The sequence below is a fragment of the Lupinus angustifolius genome, chromosome LG02, assembly GCF_001865875.1.
Source record: "Lupinus angustifolius cultivar Tanjil chromosome LG02, LupAngTanjil_v1.0, whole genome shotgun sequence".
In the NCBI taxonomy this organism is placed as follows: Eukaryota; Viridiplantae; Streptophyta; class Magnoliopsida; order Fabales; family Fabaceae; genus Lupinus; species Lupinus angustifolius.
In genome coordinates this window covers 20,592,122-20,606,306 of record NC_032010.1, presented here as the reverse complement: position 1 = coordinate 20,606,306, position 14,185 = coordinate 20,592,122, and the positions used below count along the sequence as shown (strand labels likewise).

At 31.6% G+C, this 14,185-nt stretch overlaps 2 protein-coding genes across 2 annotated transcripts; one reads left to right on the top strand and one right to left on the bottom strand.

The window, feature by feature from the left end:
- Positions 6,746-8,406, top strand: LOC109338577. The gene has a single exon (XM_019575852.1). The coding sequence runs from the start codon at positions 6,932-6,934 to the stop codon at positions 8,162-8,164; it is 1,233 nt and encodes a 410-aa protein (XP_019431397.1). The 5' UTR covers positions 6,746-6,931; the 3' UTR covers positions 8,165-8,406.
- Positions 10,525-13,742, bottom strand: LOC109338570 (pentatricopeptide repeat-containing protein At5g04780-like). The gene is made up of 2 exons (XM_019575844.1): positions 13,502-13,742; positions 10,525-12,844 (listed from the first exon to the last, which is right to left on the bottom strand). Exons 1-2 carry the CDS (start codon positions 13,598-13,600, stop codon positions 10,667-10,669), a joined length of 2,277 nt encoding a protein of 758 aa, XP_019431389.1. The 5' UTR covers positions 13,601-13,742; the 3' UTR covers positions 10,525-10,666.

Below are 14,185 nucleotides of genomic sequence, written 5' to 3'. Positions count from 1 at the left end.
GAAGCAAACACTAAACCTGGAACAAAATATATTTATAATGAGTTTTGCCTAAAATTGAAGAATAAAAATAAGTGAAACAAAATATAAATCAAATATGTAATCACAATAAAATCAAAATATATATTATCTTATGATTGCTTTTAAGAAAATAGAGGTAAAAGAATCAATTATATAATCACAATAAAATCAAATAAAGGACATAGTTTTTCAATAATTTTAATAAAAATAAGACTATTATTATATTAATTTCAAATTGTGACTTATTATATTTTATAGTATTCAGTTTATATACAATTTCTTAATTTTATAATTGATGTTATGTGTACGTGTATTAATTTGTAGTTTAAAATATACTGATAATGTTTCAAATCCTTGTGTGTTAATTTTACTACCATTGTTTTATCTTATTTTTTATACAGAATGACTTGATGAGCTATTATGATGTGATAATTTTTCTAATCTATTTAAAAAACATATTAAGTTAGGATTTGACGGTATAATTTTTATGGTAATTTTAATCAAAATAACAAAAATATTCTCATAATTGATTTGTTATTTTTATATATTTCTAATAGAAGTACTAATATTTTCTCTGAATATATTTACCATTGTTATATTTGAATTAAATAATATAATGATAGTAATTAAATATTTTGCAAATTCTCAATCGTTATATTCTCATCTGTTAAACTAATATATATTCAAAAACTGTTATGATTTTTCATCTTCTTAATATAATATCTTTAATATTCTATTTATTTTATAAATCCTATTATTATCATCTTAATATTGTAAAAGTAACATTACAATAGTAGAAGTAAACACTAAACCCAGAATAAAATATATTTATAATGAGTGTTGCTTAAAATTAAAGAATAAAAAAAATAATTTAAACAAAATATAAATCAAATATGCATTATAATGCAAACAAATTTCTATATCTTAATATTGCTTTTAATAAAATAGAGGTAGAATAATCAATTACATAATCACAATAAAATCAAATCAATGACATATTTTTTAAGTAATTTTAATAAAAATAAGACTATTATTATATTAATTTGATATTGTGCTCATTATTTTCCCACGATTTGTTACATGAAATAACCTTAATGAAAGAAGAGTGAGCATTTCTTTCGACCATAATGTCATTAATGTCATACTTCCGGTTCCGACAAGAATTGATAATATAATTATTATGAGAATTAAAATTATTGTTATTAATGTTAATAATACATTCTTTAGTAATTTCAAAATATGAAATAGCCTTAATGAAATTTGTTACCTGAAATAGCATTGATGAAAGAAGAGTACACATTTCTTTGAAGAGAATAATGTATCTCCTGGTATAAGGAGATAACGTATCTCCTCTAGCCAGTAAAAGTGTGACATGTGTGCTATTTTGTTTATTTTTAAAAATATTTTTATAGAAAATGATGAATCATGACACATGTCATGATTTCACTGGCAGGAGGAAATAAATTATCTCCTTATACAATTAGATACCCCATTCCCTTCTTTCAATCATGTGTCATTAATGGCAAACTCATGCTCCCACAAGAATTGATAATAGAATTATTATGAGAATTATAGTTATTGTTATTAATACTAATAATATCTTCATTGGTAACATGTTTTTGGTTGCCTAGGTTTTTAATTTTGTGGGTCACCTTAAAATTAGACATTAAAGTTGAAACCAAATTATTCTCTTGGCCGTTGGCCAATGAGGAAAACAGATTATCTCTCATTTTAATTTCATTAATATTAACATATTGTTTCTTAGAAATCTTCTTCTTTCTAGTAAAAGTCAACCAATTTCCATAAACCTATAATTACTCTTGAACAAAATACTTGTAACTTTTTACTCACTCATTGAATTCACATTTACTACCCAGTTGTAACGGACGTAATAGTTTCCACTTTTCCACCAGATTTGTCAATCATTACTAATCTACTATAAGAATATACTCTGAATTCATTTCTTATTTTTTAATATGATTGCTTTGTATATTTAAAGAATACATTATATTTAAGGATGAATTCATTAGTGTCATTTAATAGGTAATAAATTATTCTAGTAACTAATATATATTGGAAAACTATTATAATGGTTGATTATATTATTTCTTCATTAGTTATAAATAAAATCACTAAGTATTCATGATCAACAATTATTAATTATAATTATGCAAATTTATCTCATAATGAGAATTGCATAAAATTGTGAAATCGTAACTAATTTAAACGAATTATAAATACAAAAAATTATGAGATTATTCTTGTCCATATATGGAAATGTCAAAAATCCAGAATAATTTTACATTAAAAATGAATTACAACGAACCCATAATAAAAATAAAGACATTATTTTTCTACACTCATATAGTAATGGTAACCTCTAAATATTATATTCTAGGAGATAAGCTTTTCTTCTACAAATGCTGAAACAAATAACACGACCAACCCATAATTCTTGTACAGTAATATAGTAATTGCAATCTCTAATATATCTATTAGCAAAGACAATAATTAAAAGAATAGAAAATCATACATGTGAGTGAGTTTGAGAGTAGAATATGATGGATTTGTTAAATAAAATATGTGAAATTTATATGATGAAGAAGTTATATCTACCACAAATGAAAAAATAAAATCATACCTATGAGTTGATTTTAAGAGTTGAAGATGATAAATTTGTTGATCACAATTTGAGAAATAATATAAAGTATATCTACCGACTACCGACAAAAACATAAATTAAAACAATAGAAAATCATACATATGAAATGAAAAATTGAAATAGTATAGAGTATATCTACCAACAAAGACAATAATTAAAAGAATATAAAATCATACTTGTGAGTAAGTTTGAAAGTCGAAAATGATAGATTTGTTGAATAAAATATATGAAATTTATATGATGAAGAAATTATATCTACCACAAATGAACAAAATTTGAAAGAGTATAAAATAAAATCACACCTCTGAGTTGGTTTGAGAGTTGAAGATCATAAATTTGTTGAACATAATTTGAGAAATAGTATAAAGTATATCTATCAACACAGACAAAAATTAAAAGAATAGAAAATCATACATGTGAGAAGAATATAAAATCATAGTTGTAAGTGAGTTTAAGGGTTGAAGATGAGAGATGTGTTGAGAAAGAAAGAGACACTCTAAGAAACTGCAACAGGAACAATTGTGAGAAAAAATGTACAACATTTTATCTTTCCTTTATTATTTATTTAATGAGTCATTATATTCAGATTTTTAAACAAATAGTAAATGATAATTTTGATTTTGTGTGTAAAGTTATGTAGTAAGAGACAATGAGTTTTTTGAGGAAAAATTTTGTATGGGGTATTAACATGTGTCCCTAGGAGGAAAACTTTGCATAAGGTGTTGACATATGTCTCTATGAGTTTTTTTTGTTATGTAGTAAATAGATAGAATAGGTAGATAGATAGATTCTTATACTGATCCAATTGACTACTATATATAGTTTTTGCAAAAAAAAATGAATGATGTGGATTTATGGTTTTCTTGGATTGTGTAGCTGTGTTGCTCCTGGTGTGTAATCAATCTCCATATACATATATTCTATAATGAAATGCTTGTTCTTGTTGTGTCAAACATTGATGTGAATAGTGCTACAGAAAAAGACACTTACTATGAATATTATTTTGCCTGAACTACAACCAAGTGAGCATAATACATCACATGCAAATATTGAGGCTGCATACAAGTGTCTAGAAGAAAGCTATTGCGCTAAGCAAGATGATATAACCCTTGATGGACAATTTGTTGGAAGCAGTCTCAATTAGGAGATGTTGTTCACTTGTTCTGGTGCTGCTTTGTGTTTATATGCAGAATATTGACAAAATTTCACTTCTTTTATCCTTTTTTATATATTTTAAATTGATCTACTTGTTATGTAGTATGGCTTATGTCATATATGATAAATATTGGCATTCAAGGACATGTGTCGTAACTCTTAACCATTTTTCTATTTACATGCTTTTTACTGCATTCATACCTTTCTATTTTTTGGAGCATTTTTTATCTAATTTTATTCTAGAATAAAAATGTGATATTATGTGTTTTGAAGAGTTAATTTGATTGGGATAGAAACACAACTTTAGGTATTAACTAGCAAGTTACCCGTGCATTTGCACGGGACGATATTTTTTGCCGCATGATTAATAATACATATTACATGTGCATTTATGATTAAGAATATGTATGTTGCTCGTGCATTCGCATGGTTAAAACCATATATGTTGCTAGTGCATTCATATTGCTAAAAATTATTAATTATATATAAAATCATACGGTCAAACCATACGGTTTAACTGTTTAAATTGGATAAACTTAATATAGGTCATCTACTGGTTTAACATCTTGCTCGACTTTCTCAACATTGTTTTTTACACATACATAACATGATATAGTTAGTAGTATTCTATCAATAAAAAAATCATCAATAAATTTATAATTTCATTATTATTTGATTCTAAAATAAGATTAGTATAAAAATAAATATTATTTAACTCTAAAATAGCTACAAACAATATGTTATGATTCATATTATTATTATTATTTTAATATTGTTATAGTAACATTATATTTAATATTGCATAGGTAATCATATTCCTTTTATTTTTAAATAAATCACACGTCATGATGGCTTGAGAGATTGACACATGTCATGAGGGAGTTTTTGAGATATTGACACATGTCATTGAGAGATTGACACATGTCATGAGAAACCTTTAGTTTTGATGAGAGGTTGACACATGTCATGAGGGCTTGAGAGATTGACACATGTCATGAAGGAGTTTTTTTTTATTATATAGGTAATAGAATAGAAGGTATTTAGACTAACAATTTTTTAAATGAATAATTAATCACTTTATATATTTTAATTACTTTAAGACATTTTCTATATATCAATATTGAAACTATATTATGCCAATTGAATTTGTATTTTTTATTACTACAAATAAAGGCTACAGTCTTACAAGTGTTCTTTAAATTATTATAGACAACGATTTTACAAGTGTTCTATAAACTGTTATAGACAATAGTTTTATATATAAACTATCATAGACAACAGTTTTACAAGTGTTAATAATGGTTTTAGAGTGTTGCCTATAATGGTCACGGTAAAAAACCGTAGTCTTTGCAAAGTCAAAAAACTGTCGCCTATGTCAATTACAAAGACAATGATTTGTGTGTACTGTTGTCATATGTCAAAAAACTGTTGCCCTAAACAAAATACAACGCCTTAAGACTACCACGGTTAGAAAATTGTTGTCTATGACAAAGACAACATTTATTTAATATTAGATCACGATTTTTAGCTATTGCCATAGGTCAAAAATGTTGTAGTGTGTAATACCCTTACCTTGACATGCGACCCAACGACCCACGAATTAATGAGCGTGCCACCTATTAAGCTTAACTACCCCTACAATATTTTATTTCCTCTAAAGGGAGTCTCTCGTGACTCGACTCATGACCTCATGGCCTTCTAGCGATTCAATAGAATCAATGACTATAAGTCTCTGAGGTCATGGTTCAAGTCGTGAGAGACTCAATTTAGGTGGAATAAAATATTGCATGATATTTAAGTTTAGTAGATTACACGCTCAATAAATTCATTGGTCGGTGGGTCGCATGTCAAGGCTAAGATGTTATATCCTTACACAAATCACCCTTAATTTTGTATTTAAATTATATGGATTACATGCATGAGATATAAGTATAGTTTTTTAAACAAAAAAATGTGTGATGAGTGTAATTAAGTTAAAGAAAATATTATATATTGTGCAGACAAGTCCAAATAGTATAAGAGTCAGTGTCTCATTATTATTTTTGGTTCATTGCAAAATACATTAATAGTTCTAAGGAGATGTTTAAATAACTCTTATACGATTTTGTAATGAACAAAAAATAATAAAGACATATTGACTCTTATATTATTTTGATTTGTCTACACAATATAAAATATTTTGTTTAGCTTATTTATACTCACTAAACATTTTTTGTTTAAAAGATAACACTTATATGTTATGTAGAGGTAGTCCATATAACGTACACACGAAGTGGGGGTGACATGTGTAAGGAAAAAAAAAAAGGAAAACTGTGGTTTATATAATTTTACTAAAACTTAGAGGGTATAAGTGTAATTTACTCTCTATTTAATTATCAGTTACTTAATTTATAATGATTTTCTAGAGTGATTAAATATGTACATAAATAAATAAATTATTATTTGTAATTTGGTAAATTAAGATTTATTATTAAATAAATAGTATTACTTTGGTAAAATATTAATAATTATATCTATTAATTATTATTTAAAATCATTAGTCGGTATTTTATTCTTTTTCAATTAATGTAACTTAGTAAATTTTAAAAAAAAATTAACAAATAAATTATTGAAAACTTGGTTTTTGAAAAATTATTACTCAAGTAACTTTCTAAAAACTAGTTTTTAAATATTGAAAACTAGAAGTTATATAAACATTACGAAATGCTTGTTGATATTATATTTATTTATTTAAAATAGATATTATCTCCTACTTATTTTGGTTGACTTTCCTTAGCAGGAAAGCATAAGATAAGAATTGTTGATTAAAAAAACAAAATAAGATTAGAATAAATGTTAATAAAATATAATAATAAAAAATGAAATGACCATTAGAATATACGAGAAAACAAAAGGGGATTTCACTCCTTCCATATCACGAAACAAACACTTTTTTGGTGACCCCATCAAAACCAACAACCCCTCCCATCGATTCATTCTTTTCTGCCGTCACGCCGTTTTCATCATCTCACAATAACACACTCACTCTCTTCTTCACAAAACCACGCTTCAATTCCCAATTCCCAATTCCCAAACCCTAATTCAATTTCATCATCAATGGAGAAGATTCAACAACCCTTCTCTTCCGATCCCAATTCCCGCGACACCTCTCCCACTTCACGCGATGTTGTTGTCGACAACAGCAACAACAACAACAACAACTCTTCATTCGATGAGCCTCATTCCGCCACCGCCACCTACAAGGTCAAATTCATCTGCAGCTACGGCGGCAAAATTCATCCGCGTCCTCATGACAACCACCTCTCCTACGTCGGCGGCGACACCAAAATCCTCGCCGTCGATCGCAATATCAAATACTCTGCTTTCATGACCAAAGTCTCTTCCCTCGCGAACAATGCAAATCTCTGCTTCAAGTATCAACTCCCTGGTGAGGATCTCGACGCTCTTATTTCCGTTACCAATGATGAAGATCTCGATAACATGATGATCGAGTATGATCGTGTCTCACGCGCTTCTCCTACGAAACCTGCGAGAATGAGGCTCATTCTGTTTCCTCTCATCAACAATGCGGTTTCTGGTTCTTCTCCGGTTCAGAATTTCGGTCCAACTGAACCGAAACCGGAGCGTCAGTGGTTCGTTGACGCGCTCAATTCGGTTCAGATTCCGAATCTAGAACGTTCTTCTCCGCCGCAGAATCCGGATTTTCTGTTTGGATTTGATAAAGTGTATCCAAAACCGCCAGACCCGGCGCCATCACCGAAGGATTCGGATTTCGCGGCGAAGGATTCAGAGTGTGGGCCCGAGGAGAGAAAAGCGGTTGAAGAAAACGATGCTGCTGCTGTTGCTTCTAATCAGAAGCAGATCCAAGAGGAGTTACAGAAAATGCAGATTGCAAACAACAACAATGAACAACAGCAACAGCAGCAACAACAACAGCAAGTGCTTCTTCATCAGTTGAACGAAGAAAACGTTGTGGACTGTTACACTCAGAAGAATCCAGAAAAGGTGACTCCATTACCTGCAAATTCTCATTTGCAGGTTCATCCTGGTCCGGTTCATGCTTCTTTTTTGCCAAGTAGTGGTTATCCTGAACAGGTTTATCTGATTCAAACCGCGTCCGGTTTATATCAAGCGATTCGGCCTGTGACTGTAACTGCTGCACCATTGGGGCCTACTTACTATGCTATGCCAAGGATGGTTCCGGCGTCGAGTATTGCTGGTGCTGGTCTTGCTTACAATGGTGGTTCACAGGTTGGGGTGGTGAATGAGAATGGCTATTCACAGGTTGGGGTTCAACATTTGCCTGAGAGGTCTGTTGGTTGGAATTGAAGTGTCTTTGGTTTCTTTTGATTTTGTGTGATATAACTGGAAATAAGTATTTTGATTTCGTTTTATTAGAACAATGCTGGTTGATTTTTTGTTTGTGTTTCTTTTTTAATTTTGACATATTGGTATGGTACTATGGATATTAATTGTTTCTTGTGCATAGGTGCAATTTGGAAAGGATTCATGGATTTTGAGTGTAATTAGTTTCTCTTATTCTTGCAGTAATTATTTTTGTGATTCTTTTATATGTTGTTAATTGTTTCATTGCAATTGTTTGATGAATTTGTTTGCATGCTTTTAAATTGAGGTCCAGATTGTCATTATCTTTACCACATTTTTTACCCCTCTTAATTCCATTGTACCAAAAAAAAAGATTGTCATTATCTTTACCACATTTTGTCCCCTTCCACTAAGAGTATGTTTGTGGGTTAGTTTTTGAAGGATAAAAAGTTGTGACATAAAATATGTATGAGATGACTCTGAACTTTTTCCTTCTTATCCTATCGAAAACCGAAAACATGTAGCAAATGTATCCTATTAGTGTGAAATCATTCCCCCCTCTCAAATTCGGTTGTAGCGGCTTGTTTGGAGATGATGCCTTTATGTTTGTGGAATGAATTAACACAGTGGAATGAATTAACACAGAATTAAAAAATGAAGAAAAAGCAGGCGCCCAACCAAAAAGCAGGATTGAAATAATCATTTTTTAATACTTGTGTTAAACAATGGGGTGACTATTGCTGTCTTGACTCTTGAGCAATGAGATAATGGGTTTTTGTTACCTAATTAATCGCAGCCCCCAAATCACGTTCCCATGCCCTTGCCTCGGGACATGATTTTCTTATTACATGTTTTGAATTTTTTGATTTTGCTTTTTCAAACGCGATTTGGGTATTCAAAAGTGATTTTGGGAGAAGCAATTTTATTTAGCCTGTGTTTAGTGGGTGAAATTTAAAAAAATTATTTCACTTCAAGCTCAATTGTACAAAATTATGTATATTTTACAAACACGCTAATTTAAACAAATCATTTCACTTAAAAGTTAAAACTCAATTGTTCTCAGACTGACAGACAGTGTACATTCTAATTGTTTTTTTAAAAGAAATGTAACAGAGTGTACCCCAGCTTTTGTGATTGTTTATTAGTATTATTTTTTACGCGTTAGTCCCACTGCATGTGCTTTCTCACTCTTGATTGCTGTAATTAGGAAAGTCAGAGACAACAAATTCCTATAATATCCCACTCAATACTATCCACTTTTCCTGTCCTGATTATCAAAATGTTAAAACACTCAGATCAGTGATTTTAGCTGAAGAAAAATAATAAGATGCGCCGTTTTCCCTTTAACAAATAAAATACCAACCTCGAGCACTAGGACCAGCTTTCCATATGCCAAATATGTAAAGTTCACTTTTTTCCATAAGGATTTTTTGATAGAATTTGACTACTACCGTCTACCACAGCAATTTTCTTCCTTATTTCTTATTGTATCTTCAAACTCCAAAATTTTACCTGAAAAATAACACCTGGGAAAGAGCATAAAACATAAGAATCAATGAACATAATATTCCACCGTAGATGAATGTATCTAGATAACCTTCTGACTGTCTGTGAGCTAAAATACGTGTTCTTTATTTGTAATATCGACTCAAAGTTCATGATATCCCACATTGTTCCACTCAACCTTGCCATTAATCTGTCTTCTCCATTGTCAATTACAAGTTCTCATTGTTCCAAAAACATCAAGATTGCATCTAAGTTAAATCACCAGCTACCTATTCACAATATAAAAAAGGTAATCCATTGTATGAGGTTCCCACCGAGTAAGGTTTGGGGAGTGTAGATATATCTCAATCTTATGCTGGTGGTCTCATTGTCAGCCTCATGCACAATATTTTGCATTTTTTCTTAAACTCAAATAAGGATGTCCAAAGAATGTAGCAAGTTATTACAGTCATTAGTGTCTTCTCGTTCAACAACACTATTCATTGGGAGTCATATCATTGAAGGGGAAATTGGATACTTTTTTAGATTTTTTTTGTAGTTCACTTCCTCTTAATAAGAAGGTGATGTCTCATTGCTGCTCCATATGTACTACATTAGGAATAAGATCTCATGTCCGAAATCATATCCCTAATCATGTCTCATTAATGTTGACCCAATAGACATGCTTTATTGCAACACCTTTATTCTTATGTTACCTAATAATACATGCTGTGCTATTTAGACCTTTAGGAAGGGCCACAGTTTAGTTATTTTAGTTGAGGAGGCAAAGAGTGAAAATTATTTTAGCTGAGCTACACATTTTTTATTATAAGGCTTATTTGAGTTGCAAGGGCCACAATACATATAATTTTGCCCTATAATAACAATTCAAAGGGTATCTTCCTATAACAATTTAGAACTTATCAAATACAGAGAGTGATGTGTTAGTGTAATGGTCTAAAAAATGTATCAGCTTTTTGATAGCTAACTCGTGCACTTTTAGATGCTACTTAGAAGACATCAGAGAAAACAACCAAAATCCCCACATGAGCATTGCCCATTAACAAATTTGTGAAGCCTCTTACTATCTTTAACAATGATTTCTCTACCAGTTAGTGTTGAGACATACTTAATAAAATTATGGCAATCTCTGCACATTAAGGTATTCTTCACAACTCTTACTGGTGAAGAATATGGCAACTTCTCCAATCCGCATGTAATGGCCAACTTTTCGCTGTGATAAATGGTAGGGGAAGATATCTTTTCCTCCTCACTTATTTCCACACTTTCTAGCACTTCATATCCAATATTATTTGCTTTGGCAAGTAAATCCTCCAAAGACTTGTATAGTAGTGAACTTTCTGGATGTGCCTTGTCATCGGGTTCAAATGAATAGACTTTGTCTTTGATGCTAATCCAGCTCCAATCCTTTAACTTTCTAACATTCTCTTCTTTCATCATCTCCTTCACCTGAGAAACATCTTTAGATTTCCCAGCACTGAGGTACATATTCAACAACAATAGATATGTTTCGGAATCTTTTGGTTTGAGACTTAGTAACTGCTCAGCAGCTTGATACCCCAATTCCAGATTCCCATGGCTTCGGCAACCCTCGATCAAGTTTGACCAAATAAACTCGCTAGGCTCAAAATCCATTTTCTTGATAAGATTGAAAGCTTCCTCTAGCTGACCTAACCTCACAAACATATCAATCAGGCAAGTATAATGGTCCATCATAGGCTTAATTTTATATTCCTTTTGCATAATCTCAAAGTAATCGAGTGCTTCAGTGGCCATGCCAGCACGGCCGCATGCAGATAAAACACCCACGAAAGTGACCGCATTTGGTCTAACTCCTGCTAGTCTCATATCTTCAAAAAGCTGCATTGCTTGCTGGTACCTGCCATGCAGTGCAAAACCTGCAATCATGGAAGTCCATGATATCATAGTTCTAGTAGACATCTCTAGAAAAGCTTTGCTTGCCCTCTCGATGCTCCCGCATTTATTGTACATGTTAATTAGTGAAGTACTCACAACCACATCTGACAAGAAGCCAGTTTTAATGGCCTGAGCATGAATTTGTTCCCCCTGCTCCAAAGCCAGCAGTCTACTACAGACACTCAAGACACTTGAGAGGGTAAATAGATCGGGTTTCATGCGTGATCGGTTCAACTTGGAGAAAAGGTTGAGAGCTTCATTTCCACTTTGGCATAAGGAAAGATTATCCTTTGTGAGTTCCATCATTTGTGCATGCCCAGAAATCATTGCATTCCAGCTAACCAAACTGAGATCATCCATTCCATGAAATAAAATTTGAGCCTCACTGATACAACCACATTTGAGGTACAAGTACAACATAGAATTCCTAACACGCAGGTTCGAATCGTAGCCAAATTTAGTACACAACGAATGAACCTGAGTCCCAAGCTCTAAGTACAGAATCTCACAACACTGGCTCAAGGCACTAGTTACAGTGAACTCATTAGGCTGTATGCCCTCAGAAAGCATCTCAACAAAAAGATTCAAACCCTTCATAGCTTCACCGTTGTCACCACAAGCAGAAATAGCCGTAGTCCATGAAATAACATTCTTTTCATCGATTCTCCTAAATGCTTTCAGAGCAAGTTTTAATTTGTGAGATCTCGAGTATAAACTACAAAGTGCATTGCCAATGCTGGTGTCATAGTCAATATGGTATTTGATTATGTAAGCATGGAACTGATCCCCTAACTTTAAAGAATGCAGGGATGTACAAGCATTTAGAGCTATGGCAAGGGCGAAATTGGAAGGGTAACTTCCTGAATACAACATCTCATGAAACACATGGATAGCATGCTTTGGCTGCGAGTTCTTCACATAACCCACCAACAATGTGCTCCACGCGACAACGTTTCTTCTCGGCATTTTATCGAAAACTTTGCGAGCATCCTCCATGTTCCCACATTTGGCATAAACATTGACCAGAAATGACATCACAAAAACATCTTCATGGGTACCAGTTTTTGTGACATGACCATGAATAACTTTTGTATATGAAATGGAGCTTCTTTTTAAGCATTCTTGCAACAAGGGAAAGTAGAAAGATGATTCTACATCCTCTGTCCTCTCTTTTGAAAAGGAAAGTGCTTCATGAAAATCCAAATTAATTGGATCCAATTGAGTGAGTCTGTGGTTTTTCTGCAAAGAAAGGCTTTGACTCTGAAACCATAAACTGCATGTTAGTACAGAATTAAGTTAGAGATTGAAAAATTAGACTTAAATAGTAAGAAATTAACATGCATAACAGGCAATGATAATGAAAAGATAACATATTTATAAAAAAAGAAGCCCATCTTAATAGTTTATTCAGCAAAAAATACTGAAATTGTTCATGTTACTTATTTTAGGTGACTCTCTTTCGGATGTGTGGCTCCTCCTAACAAGTGTAGCTTTCAAGAATCAAATAAGACATTGGTCTAGAAGTTAGGGCCCCAGCCTCACTGTATCCCTAGAATGTTCAAAAGGTCGAATGTTCGACACTTGTTAAGAGATACAATCACCGCACTCCGAAAGGGATTAGTTGCTTATTCATAGGTGACGAGATAACATTCAATACACCCGAAAAAAGTCCTATCTTAATTCATTTTAGCCTATGTAAATACTGGACCTTCTTTTCTTGTTCTTATTAAAAAAACAGCATCATAACCATCCAAATAAGTAGTGAAATAACAACACAAGTTTGGTCCTTGATGAAAAAGTGCACCTCAATATAAAAGTGGAGTTAGTTTAAGAGCCTAACACAAATAATGGGATGCAAATGTTTCTATAAGAAATGAAGCAAATATATAGAATTAGCAACAGAAAAAGAGAGAGTACCTTATCTATGGGAAAAGAGGTTGTTGGGTATTTTCTGAATTGTGGGTGGAGCTTAAGAGTTGCAGTTAGAGTGATAGCAACAGAAGGAAAAGAAGCCATGGCAGAATATGACTATGAAGAAAGAAGGAAAGAGGAACAATGATGTAAGAAATTCAGTAGTGGTTGCATAACTTGATTGGGTTACTTCAAAATATCATGTTTTTCAGTTGTTTGGATGAAAATTGTTCAAGGGAAGGGAATAGATATCCAATGTCATTGTCAACCAATCTATTAGTATGGTTATTTATGCAGATAAAAATAAAGTAATTGCAAATTCTGGTTCATATGTTTAAATTTCTAACTGTAAAACTGGAATAAGAGGGAAAAGGAAATTTTCTTAATTGTAACTTTTTTTATTAAAAAATAATTTAAAATTATATGGGTTGAAGATTTATTTGTGTTATGTTTTACAATTTTTATCTATTACTAGAGTATTCAGTATTAGAGATCATATAATTTTTTTTAAGTTGGTTAAAAAATACACCAAAGTTGAAAAATTAGTTGAAGGTCAAAAAGTTACTTGTGGGTTAAAAAGTAAAAACCAAGGGCCAAGGCTAAAGCTATTAGGTTGACATGTTTGGTAAAAACTAAAAACAGTGAAACGTTAAAACTAAGATGTGAGGGAAAGAAAAAATCTCAAATAAT